Source organism: Pleurodeles waltl, chromosome 11 (genome assembly GCF_031143425.1).
Source record: "Pleurodeles waltl isolate 20211129_DDA chromosome 11, aPleWal1.hap1.20221129, whole genome shotgun sequence".
In the NCBI taxonomy this organism is placed as follows: domain Eukaryota; kingdom Metazoa; phylum Chordata; class Amphibia; order Caudata; family Salamandridae; genus Pleurodeles; species Pleurodeles waltl.
Genome location: NC_090450.1, coordinates 312064532 through 312088189, shown reverse-complemented (window position 1 = coordinate 312088189; position 23658 = coordinate 312064532). Strand labels below are relative to the sequence as shown.

At 43.7% G+C, this 23658-nt stretch overlaps 1 protein-coding gene across 3 annotated transcripts in view; it reads left to right on the top strand.

The window, feature by feature from the left end:
* The window catches only part of EPHB1 (EPH receptor B1), a 754401-nt gene that overhangs the window by 158859 nt on the left and 571884 nt on the right, over nucleotides 1–23658 (top strand). For all 3 annotated transcript variants that reach the window (XM_069213561.1, XM_069213563.1, XM_069213562.1), the window contains exon 2: nucleotides 20905–20969. In XM_069213561.1, coding sequence (XP_069069662.1) covers nucleotides 20905–20969 — 65 coding nt within the window. The remainder of the gene's footprint in view (nucleotides 1–20904; nucleotides 20970–23658) is intronic.

The following is a 23658-nucleotide window of genomic DNA, read 5'->3' as shown; positions in this document are numbered from 1 at the left end:
TGCGATTTCTGGAATATGATTATTGAGATAGGTAAACAGGCTGGCAGGGGTTAGGAATTATTAGGCTGCATGGACAGGAGTTTTAAGAAGGAAAGGGTGTAGTCTATGAAGAGAGGTGTGAGACATATGCAGAATTAAAATAAAAGACATTAAGGTAGGCATGAGACTGAGAGGAGGCTACTCAGAAATAGATGGTATGCAGATGATGGAAGGTGAAGAAAGGGTCACTGTGAGAAAGAAAGTACAGGAATTCATTGGAATTAAGTCAAGGCGAATGTTCATGCAGGCTTTAGGAGTATAATGGGAGCAGGCTTTCAGAGATAGTGGGCAATCTGAGGAAGTAAACCTTAGTAAGAGACAATATTGTATACCTAGTGCTGCATGTCAGGGGCAAACAGTCAGAAGCGAACTGGCCTATAGGATAATCAGGCAGTGCCAGATAGGCTGGTCAGTGTGGAGGACGGTGTTTTTTCTGTTAGTAGGCCTGTTTTATGGTCTGCTGGGTTGATTTCCCTGATATTAAAGCAAGCAATGCCTTCAGCAAGCTCAAATCAGTGTAGTCTTCAATAGCTTGCAAAATACTGGCTGCCTTACAAGTTCACAAGTGTTTGCTTCAACATGCGTGTCCAGGTCTACACATGATTTAAACATAAGAGTCTTAGCGCCCTGCGCAATGCAGCAATAGACGTTATGCTGCTCTGCCTGCCTCGTCCGTTCTGGTTCGTCCATGTTCTGATGGAACTAAGAGTCTGATTTTGAGTTTGGCGAAAGTGACGGTTATCCCGCCCGCTCTATTACGATCCCATTATAGCCTATAGAGGTCGTAAAATGGCAGACGGGAAATCTTTCACGCTTGTGAAGGAGTAGCCTGTGTGCCAAACTCTAACTCAGGCCCAAAGCCGGGCAGCGACTGGCACAGAGTGGGCCACCTCCCCCCATGATAATTTTGTGTGATTTCTGAAGATAAGTATAGAGACTTTTTCAGCCAAACTCCCTTCCCGCTAAATCCGCTCCTCAACTAATCATAAGGACAGGCTGACTCTGATTAGGAAGAGCGGAGATGCCGGTTGCTGGCAGATCGGGCATGATATACACACACAGGGCGGTGGGATGCGCGCTCAGCGGGACTCTCGTGCTGATTAATGGTGCTCAGTCCGGGCTTCATGGTTACTTGCTCATTAGCCAGAGCAGGGATGTCACTTTTCAGGGGCCCTTGACCAGGCTGATTTATGGGCTGGTGGAAGGATGGCCCCTTGATGCCTCGGACTGCCAAAGTCTTTATTTATAACTTCCCCGCCCATTTGGGACTCAGACTGCACTTGCTCGTTGGCTTACCACCCCCTCCCAGCTTTTACATCCACTACAGAGAAGGCCTTAGTCCACAGCCATCTCAGGCACAAGTTGTGACGTCAGTGAATACAAACAAAATACACTGATCTTAAATTGCCTTATGTCCGGTGTATATAGCTCTTCCAACCTTGACTTTCAATTTTGATAATTGTAATTTTGATGTTGTGGCGTATGGATTCAGTGCTTTCAGTGCCAGAATGTATTGAAAAAACTGGATTGCATGACTACTTGCACTTGATCTGGGCCAGCTTGAATCTGAAAGTCCTTGACATAGTGGCATGACTTTCCTAGATGGGGGCATCAAGATGAGCTCGGTCCCATTCATTCCTTGGCCTCTCCATCCGTGTTTCATGCCAAAGAAATTAGCTAACCTCGCGCTGCTATGTGGGATGCTTTTCAGTGTGGTAAAGGGATGTTTAGATCCCCTAACGAACCCCTGACTGATGCAAGATGGCTGGAAAAAGATGCCTGTTACTTCATGATACATCAGTTGTTACCGGGGGCCAGAGCTCATTGCTCCTATTGTGTTAGTGGCAAACGGTGTTTCAAAAGGGCAAAGACCTCTCTAATTGTTGTCTCTTCTATTAACGGGATCACACCAGCGCAGTACCAACAAATGTATGAGTGCAGGAAACCTCCTACTATGTACGTGGTGTGTCTGTCCTGTTACAGAAAGATGGAACACTAGCCATGCATCAATCCATGGCCCAATAAGTGTTGAAGGGGGACAACAAACCCTCAAACCTTTGCCTAATTTGTGCTTGTACATTACATAAGGGCACAGGACTTTCCACCAATCCTTCTGTGTATACTGGGTTATTACAAGCAAGCAGAAAACCCACCACCGTCAGCCTGTGTGCCTAGATGTCACAGCGGAGCAGAGGACTCACAGCATATCACCCCCAGGTGTGCTGGGAGAGAAGAGATCCTACACCGATTATACTGTCTGCGCTCGGTGGTTGCAAGAAGGCAAAGGACCATCCACCCATCATCCTGTGTGTACTGGGAGGGTACCTGATGGCATAAGACCGTCCATCCATCATCCTTTGTGTGTGCTGGTTGAATTACCCATGGTGATGGGGCCCTCCAACCATCATCATGTGTGTGCTGGGATGTTACAGAAGAGAATAGTACCTTCGCACATCACTTGATTTTTGCTGGGCTGTTGTACAGAGGCAGAGAATCCTTCACGTCACCACTTATGTTTCTGGGGGAGGGGGTTTGGGACAGCCGCACAGCTTTTACCATGCAGACTATTACGGTAAGGCTAACTTTAGGGTTTTAGGGTGTGTAGTGGTAAAGGATCATTTTAGGGTTTAGAGGTAGGCAGTGGTAAAGGGTGATAAGGTTAATTTTAGGTTTATGGGGTGAGTAGTGGTAAAGTAAAAGGTGGTAAGGGTAATTTTAGGGTTGGGGTGGGTAGTTGTAAATGGTGGTAATGGTAATTTAAAAAAAAAAAAGAATTTGCAAAGCCAATAGGTCTCAGCAGTGCCTGGGCTATTGTTATTGTCAATATAGCACATCTGCTGTTCAGCATGGCTGAAAGCCACTTACTAAAGCGCTCTGATGTGGCCAGCAGCCCTACCACTTTTTTGTGTCTTCAGGATGGGGTGAGACAGTGAATTCAACATGGTGGGGCGCAGAGACAGGGCATGCGATGTGAACCCGAGACCTAAAACTCAATGCGTCCTAGTTTAATATATTTTGTTTTTGCCGTTTTATAAAGCGCCAACTCGCCTGATGGTACTGGAGCACTTTACATGAGCACTAGTTACATTACACAAGGACATTTAATTTTTGGAAGGCACAGTAAGATTGTGTGCTTTTCCCAGAATCACAGGATGTTGATCTGACACAGAGAGTTGAACTTGCTTCCCTAGCTCCAAAGTAAATAACTCTTTCGTCACATCCTCTCTGCATTAATGCTATCGGGCTCGAGAGGGGAAAGACGTAATAGGGATGGGGCAAGAGGGAGGGGGGAAAAACAATCTGGCATGAGAGAGGAAAGGAGCTACAGGAATGGGTTTGGGCGGGAGAAGGTAAGAAGCAGAAGGGACGAGGCAGGTGGGAGGGCGAAAGAAGCAACATTACTGAGGGTGGGTGTTTAAGGACAGAGTGGGTGAAAACACAACACAAATAAAACAGTAGCTCCAAAAACTGGAGGAGTGAATGGACAAAAGTTCTTGGTCCATGCTGTAGGAGAGGTCCAAACACAAGAAGAGGCATGACACACGCATGCCATGGACAAACGAGAACAAAGGATACGAGAGCAATGTTGAAGCGAACAAATGATAAGCCTATGGGTGGGCTGTAGCCCACTGATTGTAACATGTCTTGAAAAGACAGAGCATATGCTGTCTAGCTGAGACCTAAAAAGGCGGATTTGTGGGCCTTCTCCCACAAAATAAATTGTAATCAATGTAAATTAATTTAAATACCAATTATTTCATCAGGGCCGAGATAGCAAACTCCTTACTTATAGGTCAAACATCAACTCCTTTTGTCCAAATCACTTCCTGTCTAGAAACAAGCTGAAGGTCACGCCATCAAGGATTCAAAGAAACTCAACTTGCAATTTCACGAGTGTCTGAGAGATAAACCGAGATCTGGAGGCATGTTCTTTTGTATTCCAAACTCTGTAGCTAGGAGAATTGCATGCACTGCCTGAATGGCAGATACGTCTATTTGTAGGTGTAAATAAATTAATAACCATTTATATATCACTTACTGTTCACTTTAGTGTGTATTACTACCCAGTGGAATCCCTTTAAACAATATTAGAATTATATATGAAGACTGAGAAAATGTGTCACTGTCTAGAGAGGCGCAAAACAGCCCAACTGTCAAACTGACCCAGACAGACAATCCACAAACAGGGAGAGTCACAGAATAGTTTAAGCAAAAAAATACCTACTTTCTAAAAGTGGCATTTTCAAACAGAAAATTTAAAAAACAACTTCACTAAAAAATGCATTTTTAAATTCAGAGTTTAAAGACCCTAAACTCCACATCTTCATCTTCTCTCAAAGAGAATCTGCGCTTTAAAGATATTTAAAGGCAGCTCCCATGTTAACCTATGAGAGAGATAGGCCTTGCACAGTGAAAACCACATTTGGCAGTATTTCACTGTTAGGATATATAAAACACATTAGTATATGTCCTAACTTAAACATACACTGCCCCCTGCCCCTGGGGCTACCTAGGGCCTACCTTAGGGGTCCCTGATATGTAGAAAAAGGGAAGGTTTAGGCCTAGCAAGTGGGTACACATGGCAAGTCGAATTGGCAGTTTAAAACTGCACACACAGACACTGCAGTGGCAAGTTTGAGTCATGGTTACAGGGCTACTAATGTGGGTGGCACAACCAGTGCTGCAGGCCCACTAGTAGCATTTGTTTTACCAGCCCCGGGCACCTCTGGTGCACTTTACTAGGGACTTATTGTAAATCAAATAAGTCAATCATGGATAAACCAATCAACAGGACAATTTCAATCACTTTAGCACTGATTAGTGGTGGTAAAGTGTGCAGAGACAATAAACCAGCAAAAACAGAGTCCAGTACACCATAAAACCAGGAGGTCCGAACGCAAAAAGACAGGGGAGACATGCCAAAAAGCTGCCAGGTTCAACAGTAGCACTCACAGATAAAGCTAAAAAAGGGGAGGAATAAAAATATTCCTCCTCATTGCGCCCTGCTAATGCCAACCCTGGGGGTGGCGTTAGATTTTGGTGCTGCCTCAGGCTTACGAAATTTCATAAATCTGAAGCAGCGTCAAAATGCAATGGGTGTTGCTGTGGCACACCCACAGCAACAACCATTGCACACCCCTTCCACGCACAGTGCTGCGTGGGAAGGAGTTGTATCTACAAGGTGGCGCTAAGCCACTTTTTGTGGCTTAACGCCACCTTGTAAATACGGTGCAGGGCTTAGCGCCACAGAAGTGTCCCAAAAAGTGATGCTCCTGTGGCACTAGGGATCTATAAATACGGCCCTTAGTACTTTATATTTGCATGTCTGTCCCTTAACCCTTCCTTGTCCTCATACCTCTTCCTCATCACCTCCCAGTTAGCAGACAGTATTTCCCATTTTCAAGCCACTCCCCCATGTTCCTCCCACATTTACTGTTCAAAATGTATAACTATATGTGCGCATGGTGGAGACAGAGAAAAGACAGGGGAGGCAGAGGTCCCAGCACATAAGTATGGATAGAGGATGGTGGATCAAAACTAACTAAGCTTTATTGCGATGATTGTAAATGTGACCTGCAGATAACACAAGGATCTCTGCCACAAAAGCCGCAACCCATTAAGCTATCATTCATAAAATGCAATCCATTTACCTGCGTGCGACATCCAATGCTTTGCTGTTGGCACATCAGCACTCTATACTATTATATCATGAGTCACCCTTTGACCAAACTGCACACAGATCTTTTGAGCAATTGCTTTAACTACCAGATCTTACCTCTAAGATACCCTGGCACTTACTGAAAACATAAAAATATTTGCAACAGTTGCCCTAACCCCTTAAGATATTTCAAAATGCAATCTGTGACCAAACAATTGGGTAAGAGGAGAGTTACTGTTATATTTTTCCTTGCTGACAATATTTTGGGGGACAGCATTAAAAAAAAAAAAGCATAAGCTGACTGTCAGACTCTCCTACTCAAAACTTGACCCCTTTTCTATCACACCCTGTCACCAGTACATGGGTTCCCAAAGCAAATTTCCTTTTCTAGCACTGAAACCCTCCAGCAACAACCTCTAGAATTTGTGAGTGTTGCAAGTTTCTGTGTAGTAGTCATACATCTCAATACGTGTTGCCGCAAACATTAGCAAAGAAAACAAGTCTTGCCTACGAGGTGAGAGTGATTGGCTATGCCATTGTTTAGCCATGTTGTACATCAGTGTGGCTGCCATACAACACGGCTTAAAAAAGCATTGCAAAGCCAGTTAGTTTCGTCTACATTTGGCAGTGATTTTAGCCATGTTGTACAGCGGTGTGGCTGGTGTGCAGCATGCTGAAAGGAAAAAAGTGCTATGATTGATGCGCCAGTGCTGGCTATATCAAAGCTCTTTTTTAATGTGGGGCTGGTGAGAGGCAACATGGAGGGAGGTACATGGAGTAGGAGGGAGCACAACAACACAGACAGTGGGTGGGGGCAGGACAGAGAGCTACAAAACGGACAATGGGTGAGGTGGAATGGGGCACTGGCAGAGCAACAACAAGGACAGCAGATGGGGCTAAGCAACAACTCAGGCAGTCGGAGGGTGCAATCAACAACACGGACAGTGTTTTGGGGTGGAAGGAGTGGGTGGGAGGGCGACAACATGGACAGTGGATTGGGGCAAGCAACAACATGGACAGCAGGTGGGGGGCAAGAAACAAAACTGGCAGTGGGAGGGTGCAATCAACAAAAGGGACATTGTGGGGGGCAAGCAACAAGGACAGCGAGGGGTGGGGGTAAGTACCATATAGGGTGAAAAAGCATAGAGGGCTGGAAGCCTGAAGCAACATGAAGGACAAATACACAAGGTAGACTGCTAGAAAAGACGTACTCAAGCCAAGTGCTTAGACAAATAGAAAAAAGTAGTCCCAATTAAGGGAGCAGTGGAAGGACACATGTAATTTGGCCATGGTTTAGGGAGGGATAAACACAGGAATTGGCAGTGAATGCTGCACATGTCAACTTATGAAAAGCAAGCAAATGAGAGTGACAAAGTTGCCAATCAATGGTAAGTAATGTACACAGCGCATGAGCTTTCAGACTTGACCTAAAAGGGCTTGTGGTATTAGAGAAAGACAAACACCCCTCTATGGCACTTTAATGGTACCAGTATGGGATTCCGACTCAGAACCGGAAACCAAAGTCAGCCCTAGTAAAAATGTTCAAACCAGCCACACTCTGCAAAAGACTATGACAGGGATTTGACAAGGGGGGCATGGTGGGGTCATGAAAACCAGTCTAGTAGTTGCCAGAATCAACCACAGCAAACATGCTCAACCGAGTCCCACGCTGCTTGAGACGACGAGTACAAGGAGGCAATGGTGGCACTGTTGGTGGTGGCATCCGACTCTGCTCTGAAACGATGCATGAGCTCGAGCCTATTTACGTTTGGGGAAATACCCTTGTTCACGTCCTGTTGGGGACCAGTGAATGCACAAAAGCCCGCCCACCCTTCGAACATCCAGGCCTCACCGTCTCCTCTTCCTCTGCCGGCTTGTCTATGTATGAGCGCTGCGTGGAATTGTGTTCCCTGCAGCTGGCACCGCTGGGATTGCTTTGTTTTCGCCAAAGATCATTAAGGAAGCGATGATTAAGGAGACAGTGTTAATTAGCAGAAAATGAAATAAAATGTCATCAAATGTTAAGAGAGAAAGAAGGTTGTAAACGATATCTGCAGGCAAAGAAGAAGTTAGCAAACGTTTTAAAGAGACACTTAGCCTGTCTGCTGTGTGTATGATACGTGGTGCGCAGTTTAGTCTGCACACTCTATGATGATAGGCCAACATCATCTGGATTTTGGAAACAAGGGGCTGAAGTTATTGCTATATGCCGATGGCCCACTGTGGGGTGATGAGTAGACTTTACAGCATGGGCTGGCATTCCCGTGGTACTCAAATGGTGTGCAGAGTTGTGTGTGTTTTTGAATGAGCAAACTTACTTCCCTTTGCAAAACCATTCCTATCATTCTATCCCTACTCCAAACTCCACTAAACACACGAACATTTAAGAGCAGAAACCTAAAACAAATAATGCACAAGAAAAACATATATTTTTTTTTAAGTACTTGGGTTCCGGAGTAGCGTTGCTACTCGACGGAAAAGCACTCCAATGCCTTGTCAGGGGTGATAAGCGCTACATAAGTACATTTACACAACTGCGTCCTCATGTTCAGTGTTTAACAAACGTTTCTTATGGTAATGCTCTTGTTTTGCCATATTATGGGCCGAACGGAGCAAGGCTTTAGACAGTGGCCGGTGCCATCAAATAATATTGACAATAAATATCTCAAAAACTCAATAAAAGGTGATAACTTGATTACTGCAATTGAGCAGAGCTCGACAAATAGAATGTAGATATGATGAAGTCTGGGGTTGGAGATGAAACAGCGAATACTGACAATTACACATCTCCAAACCTTACTGGAAGTTAAATAAATCGAGTAATCCACAGTCAACTGGTTTAGCTTTCATACAGGGGAAATATTTCACCAAGCTTCCCAAGCACGGCATGGGAAACGGCCGTGCAAGGGTCCCTAACACACATAACAGAGCCACACTGCGCCGCAGGAGTGCAGTCGTCCTATAACTTCACAGGCCTGCGACACAGCAGCATAAACTCAAGCTGCACTTGGTCTGAGCTCTACGATGGGATTTTATCAAAATGTCTAAACAATATCACAATAAGAATAGTAGCAAAAGGAATGTGTGGGTGTAGCGGGATAGACATTATTTGCAGAAAAGGGGAGGTTGTAATGCAACTGTACAGTGCACACATCTGACCTATTGTAAGCAGATTTTTGTAGAAATATTTTGAAGCTTTGCCTTCAATTCCGAAGGACTCATCTGAGCCATTATATTGAGTTCCTGATACCCCTTCTTAATAATATTTCGTTGTTGACTGCCCACCTGGAGTTTTACTGCTACACTCCAGTCTGGATAGCCACCTCTGTCTTATTTTATTCGACATCGAAAACAAATCCAGAGTAGTGTGTTCCGTTCTATTTTTGAAGCTCTGTGTCAGTCTCTGGTAACATATCTGGAGAGTTGCATACATTTCTGGAGATCCCCTCCGGTGTCTTCCTCCTTTTATTGAATACTTATCTGGATTATTGGGCTCGGTTCCTGGTGCCGCCTTCAGGATAGCTAAAGGGTCCACCTCTGGTTTATTTTGTGCGATCCTGGAGGCCACTTCTGAAGTGGAGGGTGTTGTTTGGGCCTCAGTTCACTTCAGAAGGTCTCCTCTGGCGTGCTGTGTCCACCTACAGACATTTCAGTGGTAGCACTGGCCTTCATCAGTTACTACCATGCAGTGGTGGTGGGAGCGGGGTCCAAACCCACATCTGATACAACCTTAATTTGAAATCACATATATTCTTATTTTGTTAGTGTTATTTTATGAGTCTGCGTATCCCCCCGGTTTACCAGGCGGTTTTACTTTTGGTGCTCAATGTGAAACAATCAGTTATTAATTTTGATGCTAGGGCAATGGGAAAACACTCTACCCCTAAAGAATTTCTTTAAAAATGTTGATTATTCCTCAAAGGTAACAAAAGTTCATAAGTCAAATAAGGAAAACATCAAGTCCAACAAAACGTGAAAAAACATTTTGGACGATGAAAACCTGGGACAAAGGAAACGCATCTTTTGGAGAACCTCTAACATACAAGGGCCCGAATCGGTGAACATTAACAAGTATGAATGCAAGTGCGTAAGCTGAGTGTGATGCTGAGGTGTGGGTGGGTGTAAGGGCAAAAAGATGGGATGAGGTGAAGATGTATAACACTGAAGTGAAGGAGAGGGGGATGGGGAGGTGGAGGTGAGGTTGGACACAAGTGTGGTTAAGGTGAGGGTGAGTTTGGGGATAGGTTGAGGTTGCAGTTTACAGTTCCACTACACAGCCCTGGTTTCCTCTCTCAGTTTGCAGCTGAAAGTAATGTTGCTCGCCCTTTGCATCACCCCCTGTCTTCCTAAGAGAGCATCTAAGCCTAATCATTTACAAAAACCTAGACAAATAACCCACCCTGCTGGTTTATGTTTCCACACTGCTCTGTGCACACTGGCTTATGAATTGAGGCCAACAGATGTCACACCATACGAGTAAAGAGAGAGCTAGAGATGTTTAGGGGAAGAGAGAGGTTGTTTTTTGTTAACAAAGTGTACATCATCCGCCCCTTCTTTTTAAAGGGGCCAAAGGGGGTTTATGGGGAAAAATGGGTTTGAGTGTGAGCCTCAGACCAACAAGACTGAGTCCACTTGCACACTTCTTGGAGTGGAAGGTGGTGGTCATAGAATGTTTCACAAGCTGGCTACATCCGATAGGAATTGCCCACAAATAAAGGATTTCTTACAGCTTTCTAGCTCCCAGTGCCCTAGTTTGAGTTTTCATTTCACTTATGGTCTGGTGGAAGGCACAAATAGCAGTGATGCTGGAACAGTTTTTAGGGTGGAGGTGCTGTGCAATAACGTCACCTCACTAAAGGCATAGGGGATTTTTGGCATTGTTTCTTTTAAGACACAAAAATACTGCTGGAAGAAACACGTTTGAGAGGACCTTTGATTGTCATTCTCCAGTTAAACTTTTTCAAGTTTGATTTTTTGTGCTGCAGCATCTTATGCACCCCTAGTTCCAGCCCCACTTCATTAACCAATACTGGCGTATGTCTCCAGCTGGGTGTAAGCCACGAAGTGTGATGGTGTTTGTAGGTCTGAGGGTATTTAGGAGCTAGTACACAGATGTAGCCTCATGTGCTCTCTCACTGGCCCTTTTGTCAGCTCCAAGTAAGTGTAGTAGGTTTGTTGTCACATATTATGAAATCTTTTTAAATATGCCCCTTTGGTGTAATCCTGCAGTGTTTGCTGTTGATGGAATTTCCTTCCCCATATCCCCATGATATTCTTTTGCTTCTTTCTTTCCTTCTTTCCATCATCTTACCTTCGTTGTATGCCTGTTTCATTCTTCCTATTTCCTTCTGTCTATTCTTCTCTCATTCCATCCGACCTTTTTTCTAGCTTTCCATCCTTCCTCATATCCCTTTATTCTTATCATGCACATGGATGCACAAGTACTGCTCCCAGTACTTCTGCATCCATTCCTTGCAGCTTCACCTGCACAATCTCAGTCTCAGCTCAGGGTGTTTTATGCAGCGCAGCTCAGTTTTTTGTTAAACCTATAAGCTAAAGGGACCTACGTTTTTTTTAGGAGCTCGCTGCCATTGCTGCCGCTTGATGGAGTTGCAAAGGCCAAGATAGCCGTTTGACTGCACCTGGTGCATCTTTATTCTACAACCCTACACTTCCTGTCTTTTTATTGAACTCTTGCAAGTTATTTTTTTCCATCCTTACCTTTTCCTCCTCTGTCACTATTTTCCTATATTTTCCTTCTCCCTTTATTGTTTTCTCTTCTCTTACTCCGGGTCAAGGTCTAATGAGTTAAAATAAGTGTCAGACTTCAAAAATATATATGGTCGCTCAACACCCACAACCATTAAGGATTGTTAATGGGTTTGAACTGGGATTCATGCTTTCGTGACGAATATGTGCCATATTTTGTATTTGATTGCCAAGTTTAGATAGTGCTTACTACCCCTATGTGGCACCTGGTGAGAAGCCAAAATCACACAGTGGCAGGCAAGGCTGCATATTGTGGATTTCCAGTTTGTCTTTTGAGGGTGTAGGTAGCCAGTGTCCATTAAGAGGTGTGAAAAAACCTCAGGACGTCGGCAACAGCCTTGGCGACCCTTCATTTTTTTTGGGGGGGGGTGGAGAGGGCGTTGCGGTCTTGGTGGAGGGTACAGTGCCTCCTAGGTAGCTCTCTGCACCATTCCTCCTCACCCCCAGTGCTCCCCTGTGGTACATTAAACCTTTTCTCTCAGTAGCAATGATAACTGAGTCAGCTGGAAGGTTTCTGTAGTGAAGTAGATACGAAGTTGAGAGTAAACCTTAAAAGTAGGTTTACTGGACAAAGCCTGAAAAAACAGTACTGGGGACAGGTAGAACACTCTTGCTCCAGCAAACTTTAAAACACAACACAGTGCTACATTCCACTCACCTAGCCATTACAGTTACCTCTAATGTAGGTTGGGTCTTCTGGTGATTGTTTACATAATCTATCCAACCTAGGTGTCACTCCAACCTAGGTGTCACGCCTTTCGATGAGGTCTTCTTTCTTAAGTAATGTGAAGTGCCATAGGAAGGTTTGGTTTTTGCTTCTGTATTGGAGTATTGTCTCAAGCAGTAGAACTGTCTCTTTCTGTTCTTCTTCCAGCAAAAACCCATTATGTTTTAGAAGTTCTCCCACTTAGTGTGAGATGCAAGGTGGAGTCATCAGGAAAATATGGTTTTGACAGATAGTTGTCTTTCTCCTTTGAAGGGGAATCTGCATCTGTTCCTTGCCATAGATCTTACCCAATGGCAGTGTTGACATGAATGGGTATGTGAGTGTCTTCAATAAACTCTGTGAGGTGGTCTTCCTGTTGTTTCTGGTGATGCAGGCTGTGTTTTCCACCCTCTGGTGTCCACTATAATTATTTTGTGGGCTATATTATGTAGCGCTTTTTTTTTTCTATTTACAAAGGTATATCATCAGAATCTGTTTTTGCTGAATTAGGGCTGCAACCTCAGCCTCACGGCATTGTTTTCTATTTGAGTCACTGACATATTTTTATTTTGCTTCAACATCATATGTACTCTCTGAATATCGTCCTCCAAATTAATGTGCTATTAGGTGTGGAAAAATTCTCTAATTAGCGAGATCACATAGGCTTTGATATCCTTCCCTTCGACCTCCTCCGGAACATTCAGTAATCTAACATTGTTCAGTCTCATGTTGTTTTCCCAGCCTGTCTTGTGGAAACTTCTACCCTGATTTTAATTGTTGAATCTCTTGTTTATTTGAGAGTTCCTGCACATCAAGCTTTTTTACTGCATTTTCCAAGTTGGCCATATTTTTTGTTAATGTATTTATTTTAGTCTCCGTGATCTCACACGATGTTTTAATCTTTGCTTGGTTCTGCTCAGAGATCAAGAACTTTCCTCTTATTTCCTCAGTCAATGAGGTGAGGAGATTTGAAACATTTTGAGCGTCAAAGTCAATAGACTGCGAGTTTATGGGCTGAGCTGTAGGGCTCAATATCAGAACCGACAATGGGATCGGAAAGGAAACCCTGCTTTCCTCTAATGGGGTGGGCATGTCTATACTGTTACTTTCTGATGAGCCAGGCCTTCCTTCTAAACTTCCCCTGCACAGTTTTCAATATTTGCCTCCTTTGCCCCTAAGAAACAATCAGTAGTGCTTTGCATAGCCCCAGGTCCTCTGGGCCCCACTTTAAAGAGCGAGAACAAGGGAGATTCTGTATAGGGATTCTTTACAGCAGTATTTCTTTCCAAAGTCTCCTGGCTTCCCCCATAAGTTAGCTGCTGCAATTTATCTTTAATAAGGCCCTCCCTCTTCTTGCTAATCAAAGATTTGTTGTGCCCTTGTGCCTCCTTACGCGCACCCCCTAGCATTATTTGACTTTTACAGTTGGCACCCTCTATACCTTTGCTTTGTTTCTGGGACTGCTGTGTTGCGTTGAGGAGGGCCCCCTCAGGCGCTTTCTGCGCACGCTCGCGACTCAGAGTCATGCTCATGGTGAAGCCAGGGCTCCCTGCCCTAGCTTCATCCAGAACTTCAACCGCGGATCCAGGCTTCCAGGGAGAGGCAGGGGGAAAGGAGCCGACGACCCGTGGCAGAGAAGCATCGTTCCCGGGTCAAGCTCTGGGCCGCCTCCGTCCACAGCCCAGATCTGCAGCACCTCATCCTTCGCTTCGGCGTTCAATGGTCTGAGTTCAGGCTCGGTCCCAGCCTCTGCATATGTGGCGCTGGTGTCCTAGGAGAGAAAGAACTAGACTTTTCTGCCTACATCCTGCTTCTGAAGGTTCTCCAAGGGCTTCAACTGAGCTTGTCTCCTGTTAGAAGTCTCAGGAGCATCAAACACTTCATCTGCCAGCTCCTGGGCTCTCTTGCTGAGAGTCCTGACTTTACCAGTGGTGCCAAATCCAGACCTTGGGCCCTAGGGAGTGACTTCAGGTGCAACCAATAAGAAACCAAGTACATTGTCTCCAGAGCAACTTCGGAACCGGTGCTGTCGTCTGCTGTGAGCCGCTACCTGAACGGGAGCTGTGGTCCCCATTGGGTACAATGACCACAACCTAGGCTGCAGGCCCGATGCCACTGCAGCGTCTCCAAAGTCCAGCCACAGCATGAGTCCCAAGTGATGTGGCACCGAAATGCATTACACCCGACTCTGACTCTTCAGCAGCACCTGTGGCCTCATAGTGTGATCGCGATGCCGCAAAGTCGACGCCGCACGTCTTGACCTGCTAGATTCATTGACCCTGCCGGATCCGACGCCTCGCCACTGATGCCGCATCACCTCTCATGCAACCGTAAGGAACCAGCGCTTCACCTCCCCTACCTAGCAGTAAAGAACCAATGCCTCACCTCTCTGGTGGCAGTAAGGAACTGACGCCGCACCGGCTCCAGCTACGTCTCACCTCCTCGACTCCGTGCAACATCTTTGTTTCCTTGTTTTCCAAAAGTACAGTACCTGGGTTCTGTACAACTCCATGAGCAGCCCACACTCCCTCTCGAGTGGTGTCGGGCTGCTGGGAATGAGTCCTTCAAGACGTTTTGATAGCCCTAGTCGGAGCTATTGTGTTTCTAAGCACTTTACTGAGATTTAATCTTTAAAAATGTGTATCTTTGCTTGGGTATGTTGGACTTTTGTCATTTTGTTCTTGTTCTACTGAGATACATTTTCTAAACTGGTGTGGAGTACTTTTGTGGGGTTTTCACTATGTTACTGTGTGTGTGTATACAAATACTTTACACACTGCCTTTGAGATAGGCCTGACTACTTGTGCCAAGCTACCAAGGAGGGTGAGCAGGGGTTATCTTAGCTGTGTGACTCCCTTACCCTGACTAGATTGAGGGTCCATACTTGAACAGGGTGCAAACCACTGCCAACCAGAGACCTAATTTCTAACAATAGCTTTTAAAAATGCATTTTGGGTGCATTTTTTAAAATTAGCCATTGTTACCAATGACTTGGAGTCAATGCTAATTGCATTTCCGAAATTCCTATTTCGCATCTAGGAAATGCTTTGTACATTTGCTTAGGAAATCACAATTAGGAAAACACTATTTCCTGTTTGTGGATCACAAAATATGACTTCTTCTGGGTAGAAATCGCATTTTCTGGTCCCCTAAATGCCTTTCTACATATAAAAAGGCCATTTAGCATTTCTTAGCAGACCGAAATTGTGATTTGTTCTGTTAAATGCAAAATGCTTTCGTATAACTGGCTCAACATAGAAAAATGCTCTTATCTCTTCACCTCATGCATTCAACATACCCATACTACTATCCTCAATGCCTTCAACCTCCCAATCAATCCCAGCATGAAAAAAATGAGAGACTCCTCAACCCCAATGACAAACTGAATATGGTACAGTTTGTGGTCAAGTCTATACATTCCAGTGGCCGCATCTTGTACACTGCCTACTTAACGTCATTAAATATCCAGTGCAAACCTCCAATACCCCTAAACAGGACTGACCATCTCACATCCCCATCAAAATGTTCATTATTCAACCTTAAGATTGTGGTAAACTCACAATAGAATCCCTAAAAGGCATCTCCATAGATAGCCTAAAGCTCAAACTTATATCTCGCCTTCCACTTCCACATCTGATGTTAACCTCCTTCTAAACCACTTCAATGCCCTCCGGGAAAGCCATGTGAATATCTCTTCTACAGCTAAAACACAAATGTGCAAGCTGAAACATTCATTACTCCAAGACCTTGCAGACAATAAAGTCTCCATCTGAAGATAGAAAAGAAAATGGAAGAAAAACAACTCCTACTACCCTGCAATAGTGATGTCCATCTCTGTAAATTGCAGACAGCTCATAGCATCAGCCAAAGCTAACTACAATCAAAAGAATCAAGCATCACAACATCCCCCGCTTGATCCTACTGTTAGACAATCCACAGACGTGCAATATCATCAACCACTTCAATGAAAAAAACACAGATGATCCAACAACAGGTTAACAACATTAAACCTGGTTCTCTTCTGAAGCACTCTTTTCTCTGCTGGCTCCTAAAATGGTCACTTTTCAGTCCTCTGTGTCTCAAAGATCTACTGACATACTTAACTCCTTGAAAACCACCACCTATTTAGAAAATGCATTACCCACACTCTTCATTAAAGCCCTCCCTGGAGAAGTTCTCTCACCACCACTCACCATAATCAATAACTCCCTCATCCAAGGCATCTTCCCTTAAGCTCTCAAGACACCCCACACCATTCCACTTGCTAAATGACATGAACCTGGATAGATTCAAACCTGAACATCTACCCAATGCAAAGTCTCTCGGATTCACCCTGAACACAAAACGCTCCTTCAAGGAACACATCACCAGGAAAACTAAGCCGGTCCTGCAGCAGCTCCTTCTACTAAAGAGGAGAAAACATTTCTACCAGAAAGTAACCTTAGCGATGCTGTTTAAGCCTTTTCACTCTTCCTCCTCCATGGCCTCCCAGACTCCACAATAGCTCCTGGGAACTTTGGTGTTTTTAAGTGTTTTACAGTGTTGTGAAACTTCAAAAAAATCAGTGTTTACACATTTGTGCACCCTCAAAAAAATCACAGGGACTGTGTTGCTCTGTTGGTTATGGAGCGTGTTGCTTTTTAAGGCTGTTTGTTTTGTGTGTTTTAGAGAAAGAGCCTGTGTGTGTATTGGATTTGATTGCTAAACCTCTTTGAAATGCATCTGTTTTTGACTCAAAAAGACACAGTGATATTGAATCTTCGTACCAAAAGTATTCATTGCTTTTAGTCTTCATTTCAGAAGGAAAGCATGAACATTATCAGTGATGACTTCATGATCACAGCTTTAGTCTGTGCTTTAATTCCATGGTGAACATTTCCATGTGAATGTTCGTTAAACTGGGGAAAGATTGCGAGAGAAGCAAGAAACAAGTATTTGCAATGCAACGGGTCTCGCATTTGCTTGAGGTAGAGCTATTAGCGTTGTAAACTCCTAACAGGACTTTTCTTGCCACATGAATTGAAAATTAAAAGTAAAATAGTTTCACATAAGCGAGCCGCTTCACAGCGCCACGGTCGCCATGAGCATCAGCGTGAAGAGACACACAAAAGGAAAAAGAAGTTCGCTTGCAGTCAAACTTATCTGCAAAAGTGCAATTAGCGATTAGGGTCAATGGCCAAGGCGGTAACAAAACCTCCCCGAGGAGGTACAAACGTAAGCCATTTACCAATGTTATTAATTGATTTTTGAAGGGCAAGCCCACGAATGAGTGGTTGTGATGGGCGTGATGAGGGCGTTGTTAAAAGCCCAGGTGAATACCAACACGTCAGAAAAGCAGCACTTGCACTGCTATGCTCAGCCTAAAAACAACTGAGTATGGAGAAAAAAGTACATGTGTGCGCGCGAGAGATGGAGATTGTGAGAGAATAGAGGAGAGAGGAAAGAAAAGTGGAATTCCAAAGTAGCGCCAGTTTCTGTCAAACAATAGTGCAAAAAATAAGAATTATCACATTTATGCATAGAATTGCCACAGAAGGATTAATACGATGGTTTGCGTAGGGAGTATAATAGTTAACAGTTAATTTCCTAACATACTCAACAATAGAATATTACGATATAACGCACTTTTACACTGAATTTCAGTGTTTGTTGTTATTAAGTGCTGCCAAAATGTGCTCTACCTATACCATTGAGTGGATCGGTTAGGTTTTCCAAGCTCACTTCATGGTTGAGCTACTCTGCTCGAGCGGTAAGACGGCTTGTCTCCCACAATCGGCCAGTGTCACGAGGTCACAGACCATATCCAGCAGAGTCACTGTGCTGTCCATCTCCATCAAGGGGTGGCAGGGGCTATCGAACTGGAAGGAGAAGTTGGGTCAGATATTCAGGGAACAACAAACCTCAGATACTGAAAGCCTCGCCCAGGGGGCACTGCTCTCTGCACTAGCCTTTGGCACTTAGAGTGTCGTTGTGTCTTTTATCCTGACTTCTCTTCTGAAGGCATCACGCAGTACTCTTGGCTCGTTGCTTTCGCCTGCGCGTGATATACTTTGAAGGGAGCATATAATGAAAAGAAACAAGCATTTGCAATGCACCAGGTCTCACATTTGCGAGAGTTAGAGCTGCTGGCGTTGTAAATGCCTAATTGGACTTTTCTTGCCAAATAAATAAGTCAACCCTGCCTCATAATTTGGTCCTTTCCTGCCACATAATTTCAGTGGCCCAGCATATAACTGAAGCACTTCCATTTACCTCTTCCTCTTTCATTTATTTGCGGCTTCGAATACAGACACATTACTCTGTGCTTCTGGAAAAGTCGACACTGTCTGATCACCTGAAATATGAGTGAAATTTAATTGTGACTTATTGTACTGCATGACTCCACTTGGTGTTCTATCAACAAGTAGGTTTAAATATTCTACCATCAGTGAAGCGGAGCCTCGTGTGTACCAGACAGAAATGGAAAGTAAAGTACACTATGGAACTAAAGAGTATGTATGGTTAAAGTTATTCCTCCGAGCGGAAGCCCGCAGCTTGCGGTGACGTCATACTTAAAGGGCTTATTGCAAAGCTGTTTGCACAACACATTAATGACCTGGACAGAGAATATGTTTGCAGATGTCCTTCTCGCCTTTGAGAGTGGCATTTAACAATCAGGGCAATGCCATTAAGTGCAAGGGTATATGCATGGTTCATTTCCCTATCGTTCCATAAGTGCCCTTATTTTATTTTCATTTCCTTGTATAATCAGTTACCTGCTCACTCTCCAAAAGAACAATCCTCACAAGTGCACGCTCAACCGGAACCGCACTGCTACTGGTGAGCCAGTCATTCAAAATCACCAGAAGCACTAGAGGAGGAAGTGGAAATGGAAAAAGTGGGAAGTCGTGGTTCCCCGTCTGCCATTTTAGTATGGGCAGCGTAGTTCATTGTACCGAGCATCATTTACAGAGTCATAATTAATTACCTACGTACAAGTCCAGTGGCAGGTGTTTATAACATGAAAAATATAAGCCTTTTTATAGTGGTGTTAAACATCGAACAAATTGCATGGTGTACGTTGCATGTTGTATGCACGCTTTAGTGACGGTAGTGTAATAAGGGGAATCTTTCGGTATTGATCGTTTTTCTCTACACAAGCTTCATAAAACTTTTAATGCAGAATACTACTGGGTAGAAAACCATGCTTACCCAACTAATCAGTAGATGTGACCCTGAGGCTTTTTGTAAATATTCCACCCCCCACCTTTGTGCTTTCCTCGCACGATACACGGTATACGGCAGGCATTCCCAGATGGGGGTTCCTGGGCTTACTATGCCACATGAAGCAATTGTACTTCATAGTTATCTTGAAATTTTGACATGAATCCGGCTCCCCTGGACCGCTGAACACAGAAAGGCGGAGATCATTTCTTTCTATGATAAATCACAGAGGTAAGGGAAGGGACGGTACCAAGGCTAAATTTGTCAACATCTGTGTAGGATTCTTCTTCAGGGGCTGAAAATAGTAAGAGTTCTGACAAACCTATAGCAGTGATGGACAGTTTCAGTACATATAATTAGAAGTCATTCATTTGAAACACACACCTAAGATATATGATCATAACTGTTTGGAGAGATACGCTGATGAAGAAAAAGGACCTAGAATAGGTACATGCACTTTCTTCACAGTGGCCTAGGTGGGACAGAAAAAATGCATATATTCTGGGTAATACAGCATGCCTCTACCGCTCCATATGTAATTATTATGTGTCTCAACTATCATACGTTAGCAAGTACTGAAGACTGCTTTCCATGGAACTGTGTACGGTCCGTGGTCTACAGTTAAAACACTATAGTGGGAGAGTCAGGGATCTACATTTGCATTGTTTCAAAGAGAGGTGGAATCAAAGGGTATGGTTGACACACTGAATTTGCACTAAGACATGGTAGAGTAGTATGAAAAGCAAGTTCTGAACTGAATGTGGGAAGGCCATTGTGATTTGTTGGAATGTGTTTAATTACATGAACTATGGTAGGTGGGAAGAGCTGTCTATCAGGAGAGGTGTGGGGAATAGAGCCGAACTAGAGGTTAAAAAGTCCTCAGATAAACAGCAGATTGTTAGTGGTGAGTTTGGGAGAAAAGTCAAAAGCTATTTAAGTTTGAGCATGTTTGAAGAATTGATTATCAGATTTGTGTTGCTTGATTTTAGTTGGTTATTTTGATTTTTACACTTAGATTTTACACTATTGCAGTGTCCCTTTGGTGATGCCCTGAAACTATGGAATGAGCACAGCCATACCTAGTGTTCCCAAGATATCCTTGCAACAAGGCTTTGTGTTTGGCACAAGTTATTAGGAAACAGTTTGGGAATTTAAGTGAGTTACCTGAAGCCTTAAAGCAGCTTTTTATGCTGCTTCCAAGAAAATATATGGCAAAACCACATGGGCTTGCAATCAGAGAGCTGATCAATATACACAATGGCAATTCTTAAGGCAGTAATAGAAGAAATTTATAGTAGCCGGGTGATCACAGCATAGCCACCAAACTTGCTTGTGAGTTTTTCAGGGATTGCAAGAAATTGCCTTTTTATGGGTTGCACACGGAGTACATAGCTGTGTTTTCAGGTTTCCTAGCCCCTCTGAGAAAGGGGTGATGTAGAACTTTGATTCTCATGTTGTGACTTCAATTGCTTTATGTTCTATTTTTTTATTTCTTCTTATTCTAAAACTAGCTCTTTTGTCCTCACAGAAACATTAATGGACACGCGGACAGCCACAGCAGAGTTGGGGTGGACAGCAAATCCTGCCTCTGGGGTAAGTGAGAGTTTAATTACAGGCATATCAATGAACCTGATGGTCAGGTGGGTGTAAATAAGATAATCGTGGCTGATGTGAGATATATATGGTGCGCTGAAGATCTAGGTCTCTGAAACTGGCTTTGGTGACTTTGGTGGTTTTCAGATATTGGATATATGCATAGAGTTCTGGGTGTCTTTCCTGCCATTCACCTCCTCAATAGAAAACAAAATCCTGTTGCAAGCCATATGGACCAAAAAGTCAGTCATTTTTAGAGGTCACTCAGGGTAATAGTCACACACGATCAAGCATATGCACAACCCCTGAAAGTAGACTTTTGTGCATATTCTCCCACATCCTTATGTATTTCTGGTGTTCTAAGTTGAGCTGTCCTGTGTCCTTTTGTTTCGTACTACTATCTAGGTTGAGAGACAGGCAAAGTACAAATAAGGAAGCATAATTCACCCAGGGGCTTTCATGGTCATGAACCCATCCTCATGTACTCACAAAAAGGTAGGCTTGGATAAAGGACACAAAACCTAACATCACTTTGAGAGTTGTGTGGAGTTAGCTTTCAGAACATGTAATGCGTTATCTAATAACATGAGACTTTGCCTTAGTATGGGCCTCAGATACAGCCACCACCACAATCAGTAGTAATCACTAAAACAGTATTGAGGATAGTGGGAAAGATGTGGATAGAAATGCTGGATGCACACTGAAGGATCCCAACATGCCAGCTATCGGAACTGAGGCTTAGAAATAGTTCCAGTTTCTAGGTGCATTACAGAGGGCGTCCTACTCCTTCATGTCACTTGGAATGCGTGAAGACCCTCGTTCCTGCAGAATACCAAATCTTCATTTGCTTTTATAAAGTACGTTCGGTGGATCTCATTCTTGTCACCGGAGGGCTAGATTTAACTCTCAGAATTCAGTTGGTGAGCCAAGGTCCAAATATACTACGAAAAATCAGTCAAACCTAATCAAATTAGCTTACATTCCTAAAAATAGCAATTCCAGAAGACTGGCGGAGTTTAAAGGCTGTCTATCTTTAGCAGGCAGGATTAAGCAGAGACACTTTCGTTTCACCCAAAGCTATGCTTATTCATTCCTTTGAAACAAAGAATACAACTGGAGCAAAGGTAGCAGTTAAGAAAGGTAGGGGTTAACATTTGAAATGGCAGGAGTAGTGGTAACCAAAGCCAAGGAGATAAGAATAGGGCATAGAACAGATGTCAGGTTGATGAGCAGAAAGGAAAGGTCACTTTTAACAATTGTCTGGATCAGGTGGTGGTGTTGTTTCAGCTACTGCTTTCTATCAAAGCAAGAAACATGACCAATTGTGCCATTTTTCAAATCTAGGGGAGCATGCTCTAGGTCACCCTCTTTGACTACAAACCTTTCTGTGCAGCGGTGGTTAATTGGTTATGGAGTCTGCTGATATTTCTGATCTTGCAAATACCAATTGTACATCTCCACAACTGTCTCTTCATTGTTACTTATAGTGTTACTATTTATAATATGAATTAAAGTCCTATTGTATTTTGATATCAGCATGTATTGTATGGCATAAATACCGTTTTATATCTGTCAGTGTATTTTCTCCTGTCCTTTTCCTATATTTACACCCTCGTGCTGTTTGTACCACCTTCACCTCTTGCCTCTCTTGCTAGTCGGTTTGCTCTCTTGATGAACTTTGTGATTACATTTAATGAAATTAAGTCACCTGAGAACTGTTTAACGTTGTATAGCCTCAAACTTCACTGATGACTCGGGTGGGATCCCATCTCCATGTGTCCGCCTTTTTACATTGTGCAAATGATTGGGATGGGTGAAACTCCAATCACAATGAGGAAACATTTCCAATCCTGCTATGTCATCACATGTCTGGTGATGGAACCACTTTCCTAAGATTATCAAGCGTAGTTGCCTTCACCTAACAGGAACCTGTTTAGTGCTTTGTTCAAGGCCTCTTTGCTGAACTGACATGTGCTCCTGAATTCTAGAGAAGGGTTTTAGGATTAGAGAGAATGGCTCCTTGAAACTAGCTTATGTCCCTAAGATTGGAGTCACCATTAGGCAGGGCGTAATCTTCATTACTTCTACACAGACTGTAGAGGGAGTTGCCAGAGAGTGTGGGGCTTGCATGACTGAGAGATAGATTTCTGGCCTTCATGGCATGCATACTACGTCTCAAAATGGTGGAGCGGAGACCCAGAGATCGCCTGTCAATGAGAAGATCACTCGTGCTGCAGCAGAAGACACAGCCTTAGAGCAGTGGATAAGGTTGTGCTGCTACTTCCACAGAGGAGGAGGAAGACCGTTTAAGACTAACATTTACACTCATACACGATGCACTGGAACGGTTCCCACAGGCCCATACAGCTAGGGTGGCCACCCTCCGCAGAGAAAAATACCGTCCGTTCATGTTTTAAGAGGTCCAAAGTTTTACTTAAATTTGACTTTATATAAAATCGTTCGTAATCATTTTTAACATCGCTTGACTTTCCTTGTCTACTTTAATTATTAGTCAAAGGATCAATAAGGATGCTCTAGAACACATTATATGATGTTTTATTCTTATATTTGCTTTTTAAAAGTGGTAAAAATACCGCCCGTTCGTGATTATCTTCATTTTGTGCCAGCCTGGACAACACTAGATACATTAGCTGCAGGCCAGCCCATCATGTGCATTCCAGTAACGACC